This window comes from Schistocerca piceifrons, chromosome 3 (genome assembly GCF_021461385.2).
Source record: "Schistocerca piceifrons isolate TAMUIC-IGC-003096 chromosome 3, iqSchPice1.1, whole genome shotgun sequence".
Lineage (NCBI taxonomy): Eukaryota > Metazoa > Arthropoda > Insecta > Orthoptera > Acrididae > Schistocerca > Schistocerca piceifrons.
In genome coordinates, this window is record NC_060140.1 from 890,799,284 (window position 1) to 890,819,680 (window position 20,397).

The following is a 20,397-nucleotide window of genomic DNA, read 5'->3' on the forward strand; positions in this document are numbered from 1 at the left end:
TTCTTTCGGTATGGAGCAATCTGCCAGTGAGCAATTTTTTGTTGTCAATCTGTGTACATCACGTCAGCAGACGGGTGACGTCAATGGATGACGTAAGCCAGCAAAACATCGCTGGGCCCGGTCTGGGTGGTGCTGGGTTGGGTGGGTCGTGAACGAATGGCAGGCGGAGAATATTTGCACCCATAGGACTTTAATTATCGTTTCTCCTTTCTTATCATGATTTGGATACGATGAATCTCATTCTAAATGATGATTTAGCCTCTACTTTGAGAAATAAAAGTAGCTACTTTGTGTCAGATGTATCACGGGTACTCTTAAAATTAACACCCGTATTCTATAAAAAATATGACTTTTAGAAAAACTTTTCGCTGTATTTTGAAATTTGTCTTTCTCTCCTCATTTTTAATAAGATCATGAAATAAAATATGCGTTTTATTTATGTGCTTGACTGGAATTAAAGTTTCAGGTTAACGTGTAGACTACTTTGAATTAAGAGCGCCATGAATGTGATCCTCAATTATAACAGTCATTGTTGGAAAATGTGAAATGGAAACCTTCTACTGATAAAAACATGCCCTTTGTAACCTCCTCCAAAAACTACGCGCAATAATACATGCGCCATATTGTTTCGTGACGCTGCCCCCACCCTACTACCCCTGTGACGAAGGCCTTGGAATTTTGACGTGGCTCCTACGTACTTCTGCGTTTGCCCACTCCGATTGCAGCAAAGTTTGTGACGAGGAATACGTAACTGGTAAGTACCCAGCTGAAGAATAATAACAAGCGAGCGTGGCCAATGCTTCAGTGATGATTTGAACTTGGTTTTGAGTAGTATTTTGTTGTTATACATATTGTAAAATGTATCGAGACGGATTTACCTGCTTATGGGGAAAGGTACATAATATGGCGTCTTGGAGTAGTTGTATGCTTAAATTTAAAAATAAGTTCCTGAAGTTTTCACTGGTTTACGCAAATGACCGAATGTGATAAATGTTTTAACCTGTGACGCGGTAAATAGAGGAAGACCTATGTCAGTGGTAAATAATTTAGTTTATAAAAAAATGTAAACTTTCGTTTCGCGCTATTGTGTAATCAAAACTTCGTGTTTATGCCAAGTCATTGCTAGACCTAATGTGTATGCCATTCGTGTTATTATAAACATTTGCGTAGCTTGAATGTCATTTTTCGAAGCCATTTTATCACTTGTCAGTGTTGTGAAGGTTATGTAACGTGTGAAATGTCTTCTATGTTGCAGGCGGCGATACATCAAGGCTATGGATGGAATGGTGGACGAAAACGGAACCGGTGCAACTGATCCCTTGGCTCATTCGCCGGGGGACACGTCGTCACAAGTTGTTGTTACATCGGTATGGGTTGAGACAGTTAACAGAATGCGACTCGCGGAAATTCAGTAGACTGTCCTAATTAACTATCATTTCTGTCACAGTTGTCTTGATAATAGGTAGCCCCCCCCAGTGAAACAGTGAGTGTTAATCAGTGTACCGAACTTCCCCCTCTTTCGGATTGTTTCTCTTTCCCCTTCTCACAATGGAGTTAACAGTGGGTTGGTTATTTGAAGCTTATGCTCTTGCCTTCTAACTTAGTGTGAAAGCCATTTTCCTTCAGTTTTATGTTAATTTATGTTGCAATCTTACGTTTACGCTGCTATTTAAGATACTAGTGTTACATGTCGCTGTGTTGTGTTAGTGTACATTAATGGTAGCAATGAGAGAAAGTTCGCCATTGAATTTGGAACATAAAATATCAGTGTTTATAAAGTCATTTCGCTGGTAGATAATTGTTAACAAAATAAATTTAGTTACACCAGAGGAGTTTATAATGACAAAAGGATCTAATTTAAATGTATTATACTCTTCATATGTCATCATTTATTCACAAATTACATTCATTGGGTTTACTAATTCACCACAAAACTGTCATAAATCTAACCTAGACCTCAAGCTACACTACAGATCATTGTCTAGACAACCTCCATTCCAAGAGATAACATAGAAACAAAATGTTAGTATTCTATAATACTTATATTTATGCGCATGAGATGTCACATGTAAAAAGTTTACATCTGGTGTCTGTATAATGTTGGGACTTGATAAAACTCATGCCTGGAAATTGAGTCTAATCCTGGTCTGACCATGTAAAATTTCACTCTGTCTTTAACCTAACCTTCACACCTGAATAATCTCAAAAACGGGAGAATAATAAATGGTTTAGATATGGTGTTAAACTGATGTTTCCTTTTACAAAGAGGGTAATTGGGTAGGTTAAGGAGATGAAAGTTGCCAATGTGGCATCCAGCTACAAGGCTTGTAGCAAGCCATTGCATGACATTGAATTACATTGAACTATAATAGTAGGATTAATCAACCAAATTCTTGGTGTAGTGGACCTAGCCAGTATCCTGTCTGGTTAAATCTGCAGTGTTGTTGAACAAAATAGGAATCCGCAGAGTTTTTAGTGGCATTGCAGCTTGTCCCTAGTGCTTGGAAAAGTGGTGGGAGTGTTGTAGAAAGCAAGCCTCAGCCCGCATAAGGATGCAGTAAGAAGCATTGTCTGGAATCAACAATCCCTACAATCCTGAAGCACTGTATCATCTACACTCTGATCTTAACACTAAGAGAACACCCAAGTCATGAACACAGACAATGAACTCGAAATTTTTTGTGGCATCCAAATATAGTCTTCAGTGTTTAGTGAAGCTTTTGATATTGGCATTTAGTTTTGGCCAGTGATAAATTTCCTACCGCTTTGTTTTTAAAGAAAGTTGTTTTGATAGATGTATCTGATAATGTAAACAGAGCTCTAGATTAGGTTGGAAAGTGGCTGTTCATTAGGCTTTGCTCGTTTACAGCCTATGTTATCAGTATGATGATTCTGTTTTTTCCCCAACATGATCAGCCTTTTAATATGATATTGTTGAAATGTCTTTTAATATGATATTGTTGAAATACTAGAATATCCATTAATAATGCCATTTATTCTTGATAATTAAAGTCAGTGATGATGCATGACAGTCACTATAGTGGTTATGTAGTCTATCAAATAATTGGCTTTTTGATTACATCATTTGCCAAAATTGCCTCATATAAGATCGAAGGAAGTCAATAGCATGCCACTTTCAATAGGACCATGCCTAGTAAAGCATTGTTGTGTTCAAACAACTTTTGGCTTGATGACACAAGAGGTCAGGTGGAAACAATGGACCAGTCAAGCCAAACACGATCTGGGAGAAAGGAGTGGAATTGCACTAAGGCAAGGAGGAGAGACACAGATGAAAAAGACTCTTGTACCACACCTAGATAAAAGGAGATGATTAATAGAGAGTGGTGACAGTAGTGATTATAAGCATTTTCAGTGGTGAAAAACACCAGAAATCTTAACACTGGTAGCTCAAAACTTGCCAACTTCTGCAAATTCAAAAGCAAGCATCAATAAACATGTTTGGTACTTTTCACACTGTTTTTTGTCAGTATAAGTAATATAGAGTAAGTGTGTGTATTGTTTTCTGCACATTCTTATCACTTATGGCATAAGATTTCAATTAAAAATTGCCTTGCAAGTTTGCTAGTGTTTTGATTTTGGGACTTGAATTGAGTACTAATTTTCTTAGTGAATTTCTTAAGGAACTGAGTGTATACTGTAGGAAATTGGCAAGTGTGTGTGTGTGTGTGTGTGTGTGTGTGTGTGTGTGTGTGTGTTGGGAGGGGGGAAGGGATTAGTGGTATACCTGAACAATGTCCCTTTCATTAAATAGGCATATTACATGTACTTTCAAGGCTAATATGGTACCTAATTTATCAATTTTTGCTACCAGTCGCAACAGTTTTTTTGCACTATGACAGAAAAATATAAGGAAAGCATAAGTTAAATACAGCAGAATCAGTTTCTTGTCAGCCTGTCAATGTCCATATGGTACTAAAGGGTGGTTGTTGTTGTTATAAAGAAAGAGGGATGGAAACATGCAATGTTCATTCAATGTAATAGGCTCATAGGGGGTGACAGACCATGGCTACCGTGTTCTAGTTAGACAAGGAAGCTAAAATAAACCTATGCTCTTGGGTGCTGGATGCTGTATGATTAAATTATCAACATAAAGCAAAACATTATACCCTCTGTTTTTAGTCAGTAAGAGAACAAAGTTATTAGGCTACTGTATAAATTGAATAGGGTGCAGCTTCAAAGACTGTGAAAGAACCTTGTGATGAATTTTTAGATATGAACTAGTAACAGAAAAAAGAAAAGCAATTAATAAAAAGTTAAGTAAACCGAGATGTTCCACAACATTATGAAACATTGTATTCATGATGTATGGAACAAGTATTAATGTAATGTGTTGACAGATTGGATGTTAGTTTTGATGAAAATCCTCTCAAAAATGAATTTGATGGTACCTTTGACGAAGTTTTTGCTACAGTACATTTAGAAAGTGTAAGGATAAGGTTTGATCTTCATATGGTTTATATGTAGGAAGTGAGTACTACTTTGTTAATGCCAGAAAGTTTCTTCCAGCCAGACCAGTGATATATAATTATCTTAACCGTTTAACTGCTCTGGATGTGTTAATGCGCACGCCTTTGTACCTGTCCCTGTGTGCTCTGAACCTGTTTACGCATGCCACCAGTTCTTCTGCCTGGTACTCTGAACATGTCAAAGGCTGGTGGCGCACGTAAATATGTTGTTAAAGGGTTAAAGGTGAATGTGTCCCCACAGAAGGCTAGTGCATACTGGATGAATTAACTAGCCAATCTTAAGGTGGGCTACAGTCTTACAGCCCCAAGTGCACTTAAGATGACGAAGGCTAATCCACTGCATGTTGCTTTAGGTAATTTGTTATTGGTCATAGTCAGGTGGTAATATATGGTAGCAAAGGAGAAACACTCAATGTAAGCTGCCCCCCCCCCCTCCCTCCCCCTCAAATATTTCAAGATTTTTGTTAGAGTGGGGCCTAATAGCACAGCTTAAAATGCTGGAAGTGAAACAAAATACCATCCAACTTCATCTATGGACTAAAGGAAGTTGCCAACAATAATGTGATGCTGTGTTATGTTAACTTCTTGTCATTCAGCACGGGAACAGTTACAGGCAGTGGAAACACTACAAACACTGTAAGTGCACTTTCACCCGAAAAAGAGAATGGTCTGTTTACACATAGCCAAAATAGATTTAGAAAGCATCATTTTTGTGAAGCATAACTAGCTCTTTACCCACACGATGTGTTGAGTGCTATTGACAAAGTTTTCAAATTGCTTCCATATTTATAGATTTTGAGAGGTCTTTTGACATCGTACCTATGTCGTTAATTGTCTAGTAAAGTCATCAGAAGATCAAAACAAATTTCAAAATGATTTAGAGCAGATATCTGTATGGTGCGAAAATTGGCAATTGACCCTAAATAATCAAAAGTGAGGGGTCATCCACAAGTGTTAAAAGGAATCTGTTAAACTTTGGTTGCACACTAAATTGCATCTAATGGCTGTAAATTTAGCTAAATATCTAGAAATTACAATTACAAATAACTTAAATTAGAAAACACACAGAAAATATTGTGGGGAAGGTGAACAAAGACAGCATTTTATTGGCAGAACACTTAGAACATGCAACAGATCTACTAAAGAGACTTCCTACACTATGCTTGTCTGTCTGCTTCCTCAGTACGGCTCTACAGTGTGCTATCCCTACCAGAGTCGTCCTTAATGGAGTATATAGAGGAAGTCCATAGACAGACAGCACATTTTGTGTGATCAAGAATTAGGGGAGAGAGTGTCATGCGTGTACATGATACAGGATTTGGGGTGGACATCACTAAAACAAAGAAATTTCTCGTTTTGTAGGAATCTTCTTATGGAGTTTCGATCACCAAATTTCACATCCAGATGCAAAAATATTTTGTGGACACCAATCTAAATAGTAAGAAATGATCACAATAATAAAATAAGGGAAATTGGAGCTTGCATAGGAAAACATAGGTCTTTGTTTTTGGTGTGTGCTGTTCGAGAGTGGAGTAATAGAGAACTATTAGTGCCAGGCACTAATGTATGATTTGCAGAGTATCCATGTAGATGTAGGTGAATCCTAAGATTGGCTGAGGGTTGACCCACCAACCTTTGAATTTGTAGTCTTATGCTTACTAACTTCAACTGTTTCAACCACCTTTCTACTTAATAGATGCTTCAACATTAGTAATCGTACTAGCAATCTGACGAAAAGTAACTAAGTACATTTCAAGTTTACATCACGGATCACTATGTTTAAGAAAGAAATATTTTGGTTATTAAATTGCCTGTGGTGTGGACCAGTAGTGGTTTAATAAGTAATGGCAATGTTAACAATCTATTTGGAGATTCAGTTTTTATGAAAAGATTTTGGTGTTGTCAATAATAAATAAAGACACTAAGTAAATTCTCCCTCTCCCCTCTACCCCCCCTCTCTCTGTCCATGATACTAATTGTTTGAAATAGATGTTATTTGATGTAACAGAGGGAGTGAGTGTGAAAGTGTAGACACCAACTTTATAAAATGTAAAAACTTCATTTTTTTTAGGTTCAGTCTGTTATCCAGCCTAACCAGCAATCTGTCATACAGACACCATCAAGTATACACCCAGTCCAGCTTCAGAAGGGCAATGTCATTCTTGTAAGCAAGCCAAATTCTGTGATACAGACAACCCAAGGAAGTCTTCAGACATTGCAGGTAATTTATTATTATTATTATGTAATATTGAATATGCTCTTTCATTTATTTGTCGTGTAGTTGATACAGAAATGGATAGAGAATTTGTGACCACCATCCACATTGATTTTGGACTGAAAGTTATATTTTGCTGTAAGTAACATGGATATGTTACTAAGTCTGAGACTTAATAAACTGTACATAACTTCACCGAGGAGTACATACCTTCACCTAGGAGTCAAGCAGTATTTTGCTCCCTCCTACGTATATCTCGCGAAGAGACCATGAGGATGAAATCGGAGAGATTAGAGCCCATACAGAGGCATACCGACAATCCTTCTTTCCACAAACAATACGAGACTGGAATAGAAGGGAGAACCGATAGATGTACTCAAGGTACCCTCCGCCACACACCGTCAGGTGGCTTGCGGAGTATGGATGTAGATGTAGAAATCACTTCCAACAACATGGTTTTACATAGTGGCCTGATATAACACACACAGATATTCTGAAACAATTTCAAATAATTCTCAAACATTAATGCCCATTCTTGCATGGCACATAGGATTTGGTTGGTTCATTCAGGAGCACCTGGTAGGCAAGAAGTTAGAAATGTGAATCATTGCAGACACATTTGAATCTTGTAGACAACAGCATTCTATGGCATTATAAACCAAATGAATTTTGGAATTGCAACTGTGGCTGTGATGTATGACCACTGGGGAAATTCTGTCAATTCTGTCATAGTTTGGGATATTTTTCTGTTTTAAAGGTAGTCCCCACAAAACTTGTTGCTACCACCACCTTATGCAGCAATTTCACACTCAGGGTGAATAAAAATATTTTTCACTCATTTTCGAATGTCGTCCACCAACCATTTATTAGGATATTACATTTGTCTTCTCATCTTTCGGAATACAGCAGAGAAATGTCTTGCTCCGTTGGCCAACCAATCACCTGACAATGTGCCCCACCCTCCTCCTATTTCATTTCCAGTACAGTAGTATACTGTTCCTTCCATTTTGTCCCTTATCCATTTGTTTGTTTCTTTATTCTTTGACCATTTCTTTGTTTGTCTGTGTCTTCTAGTAATTCCTGACATTTGCTTCCTTCAATGTTACCTCCCAGAACAACTAACAAATTGTGATGACAAGATATACAGTGTCCTGAATGCTCTGGAGCATGTGGGAAGCCATCACAACGAATAGTTGCTCATCTGATGTGACTCTTGTGTGCCCTGTAATCTGTACTACAAGTGTATCCAGTAGAAAAACACAAGATTCAAACTACCTAGGATGCCTTACAGCATATCCAAACCCAAGACAAAGTGGTAGATTTCTACTGAGCATTAGGACAACTTGGGATATGGGGAAATGATGGAACTGACAAATCAGCCAAGAAACGTGTAGAGGTGGTGTTGTGATTGGATGTCCTATCACCCTGTAAACTATCATCTGACAGACAGAAGGATCATTTGTCAGCAGAAGAGGAGTGCGTGGAGGTGGCAAACAACATACTGCAGTCAATGAAATTGACGACCCAAGTGTGGTGAACCTTTTGCCAGCCATACTGTTGGCTGTGATTGCCACCAGCTTAAGAGTGGGGTATGGTCCTTCTCCAGTGGTATCTGCTTGTGGAATATCACATTCGGTACAGCACATTTTAATCACAAAAATTTTTAATACTGACAAAAGGGCATGATTCAGCTTGGCTGGAAATCTGTCCACTATCCTAGCCAACAACAGCATCAGTATAACATGCATTTTAAAAGTATGTGAAGTGAAGTGTCAGATCTGAGTAGATGGGCTGAGCCTGGTTGTTTTTTTTTTTTTACAGGGACATTTTTCCAAACAGTTTGTGCATTTTAAGCAAGATAATGTGGTTGATTTTATCAATGACAAACCGCATGTTTGTGTCAGCGTAGCCAGACATTCTAAAGAAATGTATGTTCCTGGCAAATTGCCACAGCAGTTTTGCTTGTGGAAACAGATGTTCTTTAAATCATGAAATATGTATGTTGATATTCAGTAATAAGATAGATAAGCAGAATATAGAATCCCTATAAATCCCATCATCGTATTCATTTATTTCTCTCTAAGCAAACCTCAGATTTTGAATGGCTTTCACATTTAAAGATCTGGTCTCACTGTCATCATCTGAATCTGGTAATACTGTATGGTTGTAAACTTTCCTGTTCAGGAACATCAGAAGTATAGTGTTGTAAACTCTACATAGTTTATCAGTGTCACTCTGACTACTTTTACTATTCTAGTTATTTCTTTTATGGATGCCATCTAGTAATCCTCAGCTGTCTGTATTTTCTAAACAGTTTTATTGATTTTCTGACTTTGTTGAAAATTTGTAATATTTTCTTTCAAATATGCTGGTCATACACTATTTTTGATAATTGATTTTCAGACCTAATTTCAAACTTGCTGCATTAAAGGACCTTCAATCATTGTTGAAGTTTTATCCCCATTGACTGATTTTAACTGTCTTTCTTAGTCTGAAATTAGCCTTCTCATTGTTTATTGATCTCAGTTTGTAGACAGGTTTGCTTGTTTCTCGAGATCTTTTGATTCAAGAAGTAAGACTGCATACGCCATAACAACTAACAGAGATTTGTACAAGCAATCTAAGACACCTAGTCCAAAAACATACTGAAAACCCTTTCAAAAGAAATTGACTAAATTGATTTGCCGAAGACCATGAAATGAAAATAAGTGAATAAGTAGAGAGTTGGCTGGGAAAAGTGCTGAAAATATGTTTAACTGGCACTGTACATAATACAATTTGATCAGGTTCATACTTTCCAGTACTAAATTACCTTGAGAAAGAATAGAAAATGACCCAGTCTGACTTAACATCATTGAAGAATATGCCACAGCTGAGACGGAAACCTATCAAACTGTGTTTTGACCTCTGCTGCATTTAATACATTTTCAAACGATGCTCCTCATTTTTAAGATCATACTGAATGAGTGAAACAAGCATACAGAGATGTGGTTGTAAAAATTAATAATGAAGTTGGAAAAAAAAACTTTCAAAATAGATGCCCTTAAGAATATTCAAAAGTAAAAATTTGTTCATAATGTTCTTGAACATAAATGGTTAAGTTCAAACTAGCCAGATGGCAGAGAAACAAAATTTAAAAACTTGCAAATTATTCTGTCAGAAAGAGCAAAATATTATTTTGTGTATAGAATTCCAGGTGCGGAAATAACAAAACTATTTTTGTCAAAATTCCAGTGGCTATTGCAGAGACTAAAGAAAGAAACAAAGAAAAGAGTCAAAATGCATACTGATTTCAACATATATTGCTGGTGAAACCAACAGCTCGATAAAATTCATTGTATTGATTCAGAAATCAGGTTTCAGTGCTAATTTTACGTGAGTGAACGAATGGTCAGCAATATGTATAGACAATATTTCAAGCAATTACACTTATGAAGAGGAAGAAAAGTTTTCCTTGGAGTTAATACTTTCTGACCATTGAGCCCTGTCTATGCTGTTAACAAAAGCAATACAACCTTGCTCCAAAAAAACCTACACAGAACAACAGTTCAGAAAATATGAAGTAATTCCATCATAGGTTAAATAAGGTGGAGGGACTACAGAATATCCAGAGTTGCCACAAATTCTGGAAATCGGAGAATTTAAAATGTGTCGGGGAAATACTAGGGAAATTTGGAAAAAAGAAACCACTGGAAAATCTCATCAACATGGTGTCTGTGACACATTAATAGCTGGTCACATAAGTGGACGGGTCAAAACCACAGGCCATTTCTCCGGGTATCTCTTAATGGATTGGGCCTGCTCATCTGAAGCCCATCATTTCCCACTAATGTGTAAGCCCGGCCCATCAGATCTAGTCTCACCGATCTGCCTGTGGTCTGTGTCTGTCTCTCTGTGTATGGCATAATGATGCAGATTTTTGTGGTTTATCCAAGGACCCAGGACTGTGCTGCTCCTCAGTATCCCAGAGGCCACAGGTGATGGATTTCAGGAATTGCGACTGTCTCATCGCAAGGACATTCTATAGTGCGGCGTTTTATAGACATTTTGTTTATTCTAGTACACTTTGTTTATTCTAGTACACTTTGTTTATTCTAGTACACTTTGTTTATTCTAGTACACTTTGTTTATTCTAGTACACTTTGTTTATTCTAGTACACTTTGTTTATTCTAGTACACTTTGTTTTTTGGCACCTCAAAAATTATTAATATATTAGAAAGTATGGCCGATAAGAAGAAGTAAACTGTGGCAGTTGCTGGCGGTTTGTACGCTATGTACTCATATATTTCTCGAAAGGAAAAATCGTACAATACCTGTAAAATAATAGACATAACACAGTGACTAATAACCCACAATAATAAATGTAGTAGAACCAACATTTTATTGGTGGTCACCCATAATGTTGGTTTACACAACTCTTCCCTGCCTTATACACTTCTTTCAAGAGACCAACTTTTTTCTGAGATTATTCTTGAAATCAGTGAAGGTATTACTTTAAATCTTTCTTGCGACTCCAAGGAAATGCACATTTTTGTGACAAATGTTTCGTTTTATTGAAATAAAATAACAGTGCTCTTAATGGAGCACACATACCATTTGCCTTGCTTTCTCCACCTAAAAACAGTTCATTACAAAAGATGTAGATGTTAGTGCTTAAGATTTTTGCTCACGTGGGGGAGATATCTACCTCTACCCCCTGGCTTTGACAGCATTTTTTCCATTTCAAGCTGCATGTCTATCCTCTTGCAGTTCTTTTTCCCCTCCCGTGGGGAACATGTCTGGGGTGTTTTTGGGAATGTTCTGCACTGTCCATAGCTGACATAAGAACAGTCTCACCATTGTTTTTCGTTCCTTTTTCCTTTTCTCTATCACCTTCTCCCACCCTTCCTCCAATTCAGCATTTGGGGCTCCTCTTTTTACTTCTTCCTCTTTGTGCACTCCTGAAGGTAGAAGGCATCTGATACATGGTGACTGGTTAACATGTATTTCCCAACCGCAGGTCGACAGGTAGGTTTTGCATGTCCCCCCGGTACAGGCCAGGCCCAGAGAGGGGTGATTGCCTGAGCTGCTACCTTCCCAAATTGCCAACTGATCCTTCTGTCAGGTGTTCGGGATGTTGCTCCTCCTTGTGAAAGGGAACGACAGTTGGAAGGAGTGTGCCATTGGGTATGCTGGCAATCATGGGTGATTTTCTCGCAATGAGGCAATCATCTTCACAATCACCGTCTACAAAACAAACAGTTTGAGGCTAACAATTCTAAGACCGTCCGAACTGCACCACGATTTCTCATGGTTTCACATACTGAAGATGGTCAGTCCTTCCAATGGTAAATCTGTTTATTATTCAGAAAGGTACTGATGCAGTTGCTGGCCCTGTGAAATCCTGATCTTGTTTACGGAATGGAACTTAGCTTTTGGAGACTACTTCTGATTCTCAAGCACAACTGCTTGCCGCTTCACTTCTCTGTGGCTATCCTGTTGATGTCGAGGCTGACCAAAACTGAATTCTTCCTGTGGTGTTATTTACATTAGGCTGCTCGATGATCTGACCAAGTCTGAAATTCGAACATACATCTGTGATCAGGGTGTCATTGCTGTCCATCGGGTGATGAAAAAGGTAGATGCCTCCTTAGTGCCCACACACGCTCTTTTTCTCACCTTTGAGAGAGTGGTGCTTCCGTCCAAGATCAAAGCAGACTATGAGGTTCTCACAGTCTAACTGTACATTCTAAACCCGATGCACTACTACCAGTGTCATATATTCAACCACACTCTAATGTCTTGTCGACACCCGGCCAAATGTGTTACCTGTGGTAGGGATGCACATGAGATCGTCCCGTGTGTCTCGATGAGTGGGCTGTCCAGGATATCTGGGTAAAGGAAAATGTTCCTTACCCATTCACTCGCAAGTTATTGGCTAGTTGCAAACCTTGCATTCAACCGTCCGGCACTTATAGTAGTGTTCTTGCTACATCTCATTCCATGAAAGACATAGCCACACAGACATACGACCTCAAATTCAGCTCTGAGGTTGTGAAATCGCCCAGTGTCATGGTAGCATCGCAGTCCCCTCATCCAACTGTGCAACAAGCTATCAAACCCTCACCTCACAGGGCGAAGTCACCAGCTACACAACCAGCAGGCTGGAAGGAACAGAAGGAATGCTCCCGTGAAGATTTCCTATGACCCTCCAGCCAACCAACACCCTGAGTCTTCCTCTGCTAACCAGGAAGGCTAACAAAGTCCAACTAAGGCAAACGGTCTTCTCCTTTGCCAACTTGATGATCCTTTTCGACGGTGTTGCCATGTGATACTTTTGCCCAGCCTGCCTTGGAGTAGTCGGTGCACACCACCATCCGTTTTTCTGCGTTGGACTCCACAGGCTGACAGCAGAAGAAAGCTGACACTTCTGTGGACCACATCGAGCAGGATCCTCCTGTCTTGGTGTCCTGTAGCAGCAAGTCTTCATAGGCTGGCACTTGCCAGCTGAATAGGTAGCACCAATTCATTTTTTTCTCATCATACCACTCTTCCAATGGTATGTTCATGGCCTTCGATCCAACAAAGAGGATGTACGTCTGTTTTAGGAATTGCAGCGTCCACTTGTACTCTGCCTTCAGGAAACAAAATTGCACCCTCATGACCGCTTTGAGCTTTCTCATTTCTTCATGGCCCATTCTGACCTTCCGGCCGAGGTCGGCATTCCATCTCATAGGGGAGTCATGCTGCTCATACGGGATGATGTTCATAGTCGACCAATCTCCCTGACTACCCGCCTACAAGCTGTTGCAGTTCGCCTTTTCCTTCCTCGCTTGACCTCTTCCCTTTGTACCATTTACATCCCTCCATCATTTGATTTCACGAGGGCCGAGTTCCTCCACGTTATTGGGCAGCTACGTCACCCATTTCTGCTGCCCACCATCCCATTTGGGGTTCTCCCAGAACCTGTCAGAGGTGCCCTATTGGCTAACATTCTTAATCAACTTAACCTTTTCTGCCTTAACACAGGAACACCTACATTCCTTTCAGACTCCACATGCACCTATTACCATTTGGACCTATCATTCTGCACTGCAAATCTTTCTCGTTATCTTGAGTGGTCTGTTCTTTCTGTCACCTACTCGAGTGACCATTTCCCGTGTGCTGTCAATTTGCTGACTCCTACCCCACCTCCATGCACACCCAAATCACAACTGTGCACTGTACATCGTCCATCTCTCAGTGCAGTGGTTTCAGGAAAGCTTACACGTGCTCACTCTTGATGGAGCCACTGTAAGGTTTGTGTGGGTTCCTGGTCGTGTCGGTCTGACGGGAAAGGAGGCTGACGCTGTTGCCAAGGGTGCAATCCTCGTACCTCAGCCCATTAGTTCTTACATTCCCTCTGATCATCCCTGTGTTGCCGTCTGTCAAGAGGAGGTGTGACTTTGGTATTGCCACTGGTCCTCCCTTTATGGAAATAAGCACTGGGTTGTTAAGTCTCTCCCAGTGGCTTGGTTGACCACGTCTCGCCCCCTCCTGACAGGTGGTCATTTTAAGTAGACTGTGTATTGGGCACTACCTTTTTAGCCATTGCCATTTAAGTGGCGCTCCCCCACCACTTTGTGCACATTGTGCCCAACTTTTAACTGTCTGCTATTTCCTGACGGAATGCAGTTTTTTGACTGGTTATGTTCCTGTTTGAGTTTGCTGTCTTGAGTTATCGGCCGTTTTAGCGGACAACGTGTGGGTTGTCGACCACGTTTTTAAATTTAACCGTTGTAGCAATATGGTGAAGGCCATTTAATTTGTTGTTCTGGACCTCCATTTCTCTATTGTGTATTTTACAGACCTTTCTCCATGTCCCTGGAGCGTATGAGCAAAATAGAACAGGGGAGAAATACGGAAGTCCTTATGTTTTTTTGTCAATTTATGTCTGTGCTTACCCTTGAGATCTCAAAATTTGTCAGGGAAAATTGCTAAAACATGTCTGGAAATCAGGGAATTTCTGTTGGGGAAACTTGTGGCCACCCTGATGTTGTATTTAAAGTTCTGAAAATTTTTTTGAAGTTCTTGGGAAACTTCTTCCACATTTTTAATGAAACTCCCCTTTTAATGTATACCATAAAACAATAACAAGTACAGTACAGTGGGGTACTGAAGCAGTAAAAACATCTAGTGCTAGAAAAAGAGTATTATACATGGAACTAAAACACAACTGAAGTCCTGACTTAATCTGTGTGTGTGTGTGTGTGTGTGTGTGTGTGTGTGTGTGTGTGTGTGTGTGTGGGGGGGGGGGGGGGGGGGGGGGGGAAATAGAAGAAGATAGGATGGACAAAAGTGTGTGACGTTATCAACAGATTTTTAGACAAAATTAGCACCTCTGCAGACAACTCCCTGCTTGCCACAGATTTTTTAATTTTTATTTTTTTTTACCTATCAAAGACCTTTGATGTGAGCCACTGCTTGTTATTTTCTAAACTGGAAAAAAAATTGAATTAGGAGCAGTGTGTTAGAATGGTTTTGGTCGTACGTAGCCAACCACAAACAGACTGATTATAACATCAGGGAGAAAATTATGTTTCAGAATGTAAAAACATTTCACAAAGAGTAGCATCAAGATTGTCTTATTTCCCATTCTATTTATTTTACATACAAAATCTACTGCTTATTACTGAGTGTCACTCAGTTTTATTCGCAGATGATATATCTGTAATGATTGAAACCAGCACTGCCGAACAAATTCATCAAACTGTCATGAATACCTTATAACAATTAGACAACTGGTTTAATCTAAATGAATTAAAATTAAACATGGAAAAACTCAATTAATGCAGTTTAAATCACAATAAGCAAAGCTAATGATTTTCAGATGCATCACAAAAATTGAGATTTGCAGGAAGTTAGCTGTGTGAAATTCTTAGGAAAGCCATTTGATAAAAATTTATCATGGGGGCTCACAATATGTATTCCCTCGCTAGCAAATTAAATATCATGACATTTACAACGATATTATTTAATGCTACCAGCATTAACATAAGGAAAGCTACTTCGAACCGGTAATAAAGTACAAAATTCTGTTTTGGGTTAGCTCGAAACATACGCCTTGAATATTAAAACTTTGGAAAACCATCTTTGGAAAAATACAAATGTAATGCAAAGAAAATAGTCGCCCACTTCCAAAAAATTGAGTACATTAATCGTTCCCTCCCTGTGCATATATGAACTGCTTATCTTTATATATAGTACACCTGAGTTATTTGGAGTGAAACAACTTCATTATGATTACCACACCAAGAAGCAAAATAATTTTTTGCTGCATGCTCATCATTTAAAACTTTGTTCAAACTCTGCAGGTATATAGATTTGAAAACCATTAACAAAGAAGTGATTAGTGTTACTTTAGAATCACTAAAAAAAAAAAAAAAATTATATCACGAACTGGTTCAAAAATATTATTAATTTGAAAGTTCATGAAGGATGATCTGAAAATTTGAGTGGGAGAGAACACATTACTTGGGATTAAAGTTTGTTTTTGAACAATCGCTGTGTATCAGTTACGTTTCCAATACAATGTATTGGTGCTACTTTACAGGAAACTGAAAACTCAAGTTTTGTTTTGTTGAGTCTCCTGTCCATTAAGACAATGACTGGAAATTTATGTTATGAGACAAACTTCTAGTCCATAGGTTCCTTAACATTTTCTTGTTATGTAAGTGCAAGTTATTTTATCTATAGGTTGTGGAAACAGCCAGTGATGACAGTTTATCAAATGACGATGAAGCCAGCAAAAAAAGGAGAGATATATTGACCAGGAGACCTTCCTACAGGAAAATACTGAATGATCTTGGTGGTGGTGAAATTGCAGGTAACAAACTGAAAATTGTAATTATGTGCTGGTACTTGGAGCTTGCACGATGTCAGTTTTACATTTAGAATGTTCCATTACTTTAAAACTTTGAGCTGAATTACTATTTTATACCTTGCATGTTATTTTAGAATTGGTAACACCTTGAGTATGTTCAGAATGTTTAGTTCAAATCTGCACAATAGTAAGATTTTCTGGCTGCGAATGATGTTTTAGCAAAATTAAAGTTGAGGCTTTCCTTAATTTGTATAACACAGATTTTTTCAGATTGTTTAATGAGAGGCTTCTAAAATTATTGGGTATGGAAATAGCAGATATATGAAAAGCTTGTAATGCACATAACAAGAATGGACCACACTACTGAAGGACCAGAGATTGGGGTTAATGGTGCGTGTGATGTTATCTTTTTCGCAGTGGGTAGAGTCGAATCCTCGTCAGAGTGTGACACAAATGAGGACAGCGAGGTGTCGTCCCACTCAATTCCTTCTCACTACCAGACTCATGCAGGTTGGTTTAAAACATTGCTTGTCTGGTTCGCTTTCCCTTGGTTCCTACTCCCTGTGCTCCTTCAAAATTCTGTCAGCTTGTGCATTTACATCATTGAGAAGTAACAGAATATAGGAACATAAGTTACTAGAAGTTAAACATTTAGGCAAGGTAAGTTTGCCTTTGCATCTGACAAACAAATTTGTGACTGAGCTTAATCACCGCCACCATCATCCTGTATCTCCACTTACCAGGAAATGTTATTCCTTTCCTAAGTGCAGATTACCCCAATCCTGAAAGGTCTTCATAATGGGAAGCTCTCTTCAGACTCAATTTACTGGCTCTGTTACAAGTTTGCCTGTCATGCAAATGAGGTGTAGGTCTTTATTTAGTATTTGTGTTTTCAGTGGAACTGGACATCTTACTTAAAAATAAGTTCTTACTCCTGATTCTGTTTTATCTGGGTATGTTGATCAGCCTCTAAAGTTGTGTGGCATAAAACTCCTTCCCATTCTCCACATGTTGCATATTTGAATATTCTACTGTAGATCTGTATCAGTCATTGTACATTACATGTTGGGCCATACTAGAGGTAATCATTGTTCCTGTTGCATGTCAATCCTTTCTGTATATTGATTGATCATAATTGATTCATCATAAATAAATAAACAAACAAATTAAAGAAAATATCAAAACTAGACATATTCGTCTTCAGGGATTGTCCAAGATTGTTGCATATATAAAACTGTCCAAATTCAGCCTCCAGATTGCTTTCCTGTATTTCCATATGACTTCTTTTGGGGTAGCTGCCTATCTTCATATCTGTTACAGTAAAATTAAATTACAATTGGTTCAAACTACAAGTGGTTTAAGATTTATGTTTGGAAAGGTTCAACATGCTTTAGAAATTAGTTATAATAGTACAGTTGTACAACATATCATTAGTTACAGAGCAATGTGTTGAATACAGAACTGAAAGTTCACTGTCGTAAACTAACAGTACATCAGGTTATGCTGCTGCATAAAACTTTTTTAGCACAATCAAATAATGGAAAATCCAGGATGTAACGTGACAATGTTATGAAAAGAATAGTTGCTACTCATCATATAGTGGGGATGTTGAATCGCAGATGGGTACAACAAAAGACTGTCGGAAAGAAAGCTTTCGGCCAACAAGGCCTTTGTCGGAAATATACAAAACACACTCTCTCTCTCTCTCTCTCTCTCTCTCTCTCTCTCTCTCTCTCTCCCCCCCCCTCCCCCTCCCCCTCTCTCCCTCTCTCCCTCTCTCCCTCTCCCTCTCTCCCTCTCCCTCTCTCCCTCTCCTCTCTCTCTCTCTCTCTCTCTCTCTCTCTCTCTCTCCCCCCCCCCCCTCCCCCCCCCCCCCCTCTCTCTCTCTCTCTCTCTCTCTCTCTCTCTCTCTCTCTCTCTCTCTCTCTCTCACACACACACACACACACACACACACACACACACAGTGCACACTACCAGAGAGTCTGGATGCTGATGCCTGACTGTTTTGTAGTAAACATGAATTACATTAGTCCACAAGAGAGGGGGGAGGGGAGAGTTGTTTTTTAGCACTGTAGCACTGTAGGTGTTGTGCCAATAAGATTTTGTAAAAAAAAAAAAAAAAAAAAAAAACACTTTTATAAAGCTGCAGTTGCCTGACATATGGTTATTTATGACAGAGAACTTTCAGTTCCATGTATTCGACTTTGTATTCTGTAACTGTAAATAATTTCTTGAGAAATTTTGAGCCCTTTCTAAACATAAACCTTAAACCGTTTATCGTTTGAATGCATTGTAATTTAATTTTTCTGTAATAGATCTGAGGATGGGCAACAGGCTTGAAACTGGCCACATGGAAATAAAGGAAAGCACTCTGGAGACTGAATTTGGGACAGTTTTATTTTAAATAAGAAGAAAAAAACACTACATATGATTGAGTTGGTTCTGTAGGTATTATCTTCTCTTAACTCTAAGTTGTATTTCTTTCTACTATGGAAATCCATGGTACTTTATCATAAGCTGCATGCCTTTATGTACGTTGATACAGCTAATTTTTAAGGCTGCGGCTTGCTGTCTGTATTGATATTTTATTCTCTCTCTCTCTCTCTCTCTCTCTCTCTCTCTCTCTGTGTGTGTGTGTGTGTGTGTGTGTGTGTGTGTGTGTGTGTGTGTGTGTGTGTGTGTGTGTGGAGGGGGGACGTGCGCCCACCACTTGATCCGCAGGGTTAAGTATAAAAATCAGCTGGTTTGATTTCAGATGGAGGCTAATAGTCTACTTTTCAGATTTGTGCCTTTTTAATCTTTCAGAAGAGTAACATAGCCATTTTATGCAGAATTAAGAATGCGATTTATCATTGGCATTTTCATTAGGAACACATCCAGCCCTCTGTATCCCGAGTTTGGCATTGTCATTTGCTTGTCAGTAGAGCACTGCATTTTCATGGTAATTATTTCCGCATCCTTGCAGTTTGGTTTGACGTGGCCACTCACCCCCCACATAGATGAGCAATCACAAATTGTGAGGCAAGTATGCGTGGCCCTTCCACACAGTTAAGTAACATGGCAGCCTGTGTTGTCACAGTGGAGTGACACCGATAAGTCTGACGTGTTGTAACTCATTTCAAATTGTAATTATCAACGGTAACTGATTGGGTTTATAATATTAAAAATTCCTATGATTTAACTCTCTGTAGTCTAAATAACTTAACATTATTTCATGTGTGAATCCTGTTCTCATGAAATTCTACAAGTAACTGTTGAGGAACAGGGTAGTGTTGACATTTGATTGGTGTATCGCTCGCTTTCTTGCTGAAATTAAATGTCAACTTGAACTAAACACATAATCAGGTGAAGTGCTAATAACTATACTCCTTAGATATTTGTAGCTACATTCACCCAACTTATAATACTGATTTTCCTGTAATATCAATTTGCTGTCAAAATTAAATAAAAATAACTTGGGACAGAACACATTTTGTATGAAGATACCAGTTGAGTTCTGTATACATTTAGCAGTTCAGATAGGACAGAAATACATGGTTTGTGATGATATTGATATGTGCTACAACATGTGAATAACAATAGCTCTTTTATACTGTGATGATGTGAACCAAAGGCGGTAATTATATTACAAAGACAATTATGCAACTGTGTGTCATTCATTTAAAGATAATAATAAATTCTTCTGCTGTTCCATTTCTCTTCAGAATGGCACAACTTAATCAGGGAAACAACCTAGTAATAGTGTCCATATAGTTCTTCTGGGTTGGAGCTAGCATCATGTTATAGAATGTTGAACCAACTGTACACCATTCAAACAAGTGGCCATTTATAACTTGGACACTTGCTAGTT

The 20,397-nt window shown here is 38.7% G+C and overlaps 1 protein-coding gene across 3 annotated transcripts in view; it reads left to right on the forward strand.

Annotated features, from left to right (window-relative positions):
* Nucleotides 1–390: 390 nt before the first annotated feature.
* The window catches only part of LOC124787795 (cyclic AMP-responsive element-binding protein 1), a 69,972-nt gene continuing 49,965 nt past the window's right edge, over nucleotides 391–20,397 (forward strand). The window contains exons 1-5 of one of the 3 annotated variants that reach the window (XM_047254715.1): nucleotides 391–754; nucleotides 1,256–1,367; nucleotides 6,559–6,708; nucleotides 16,418–16,547; nucleotides 16,962–17,054. In XM_047254715.1, the coding sequence (XP_047110671.1) occupies nucleotides 1,275–1,367; nucleotides 6,559–6,708; nucleotides 16,418–16,547; nucleotides 16,962–17,054 (466 nt within the window). In that variant the 5' untranslated portion in view covers nucleotides 391–754; nucleotides 1,256–1,274. Of the gene's footprint in view, nucleotides 895–1,255; nucleotides 1,368–6,558; nucleotides 6,709–16,417; nucleotides 16,548–16,961; nucleotides 17,055–20,397 lie in introns of all 3 variants that reach the window. The other 2 variants (XM_047254716.1, XM_047254717.1) reach the window with 2 other exon arrangements.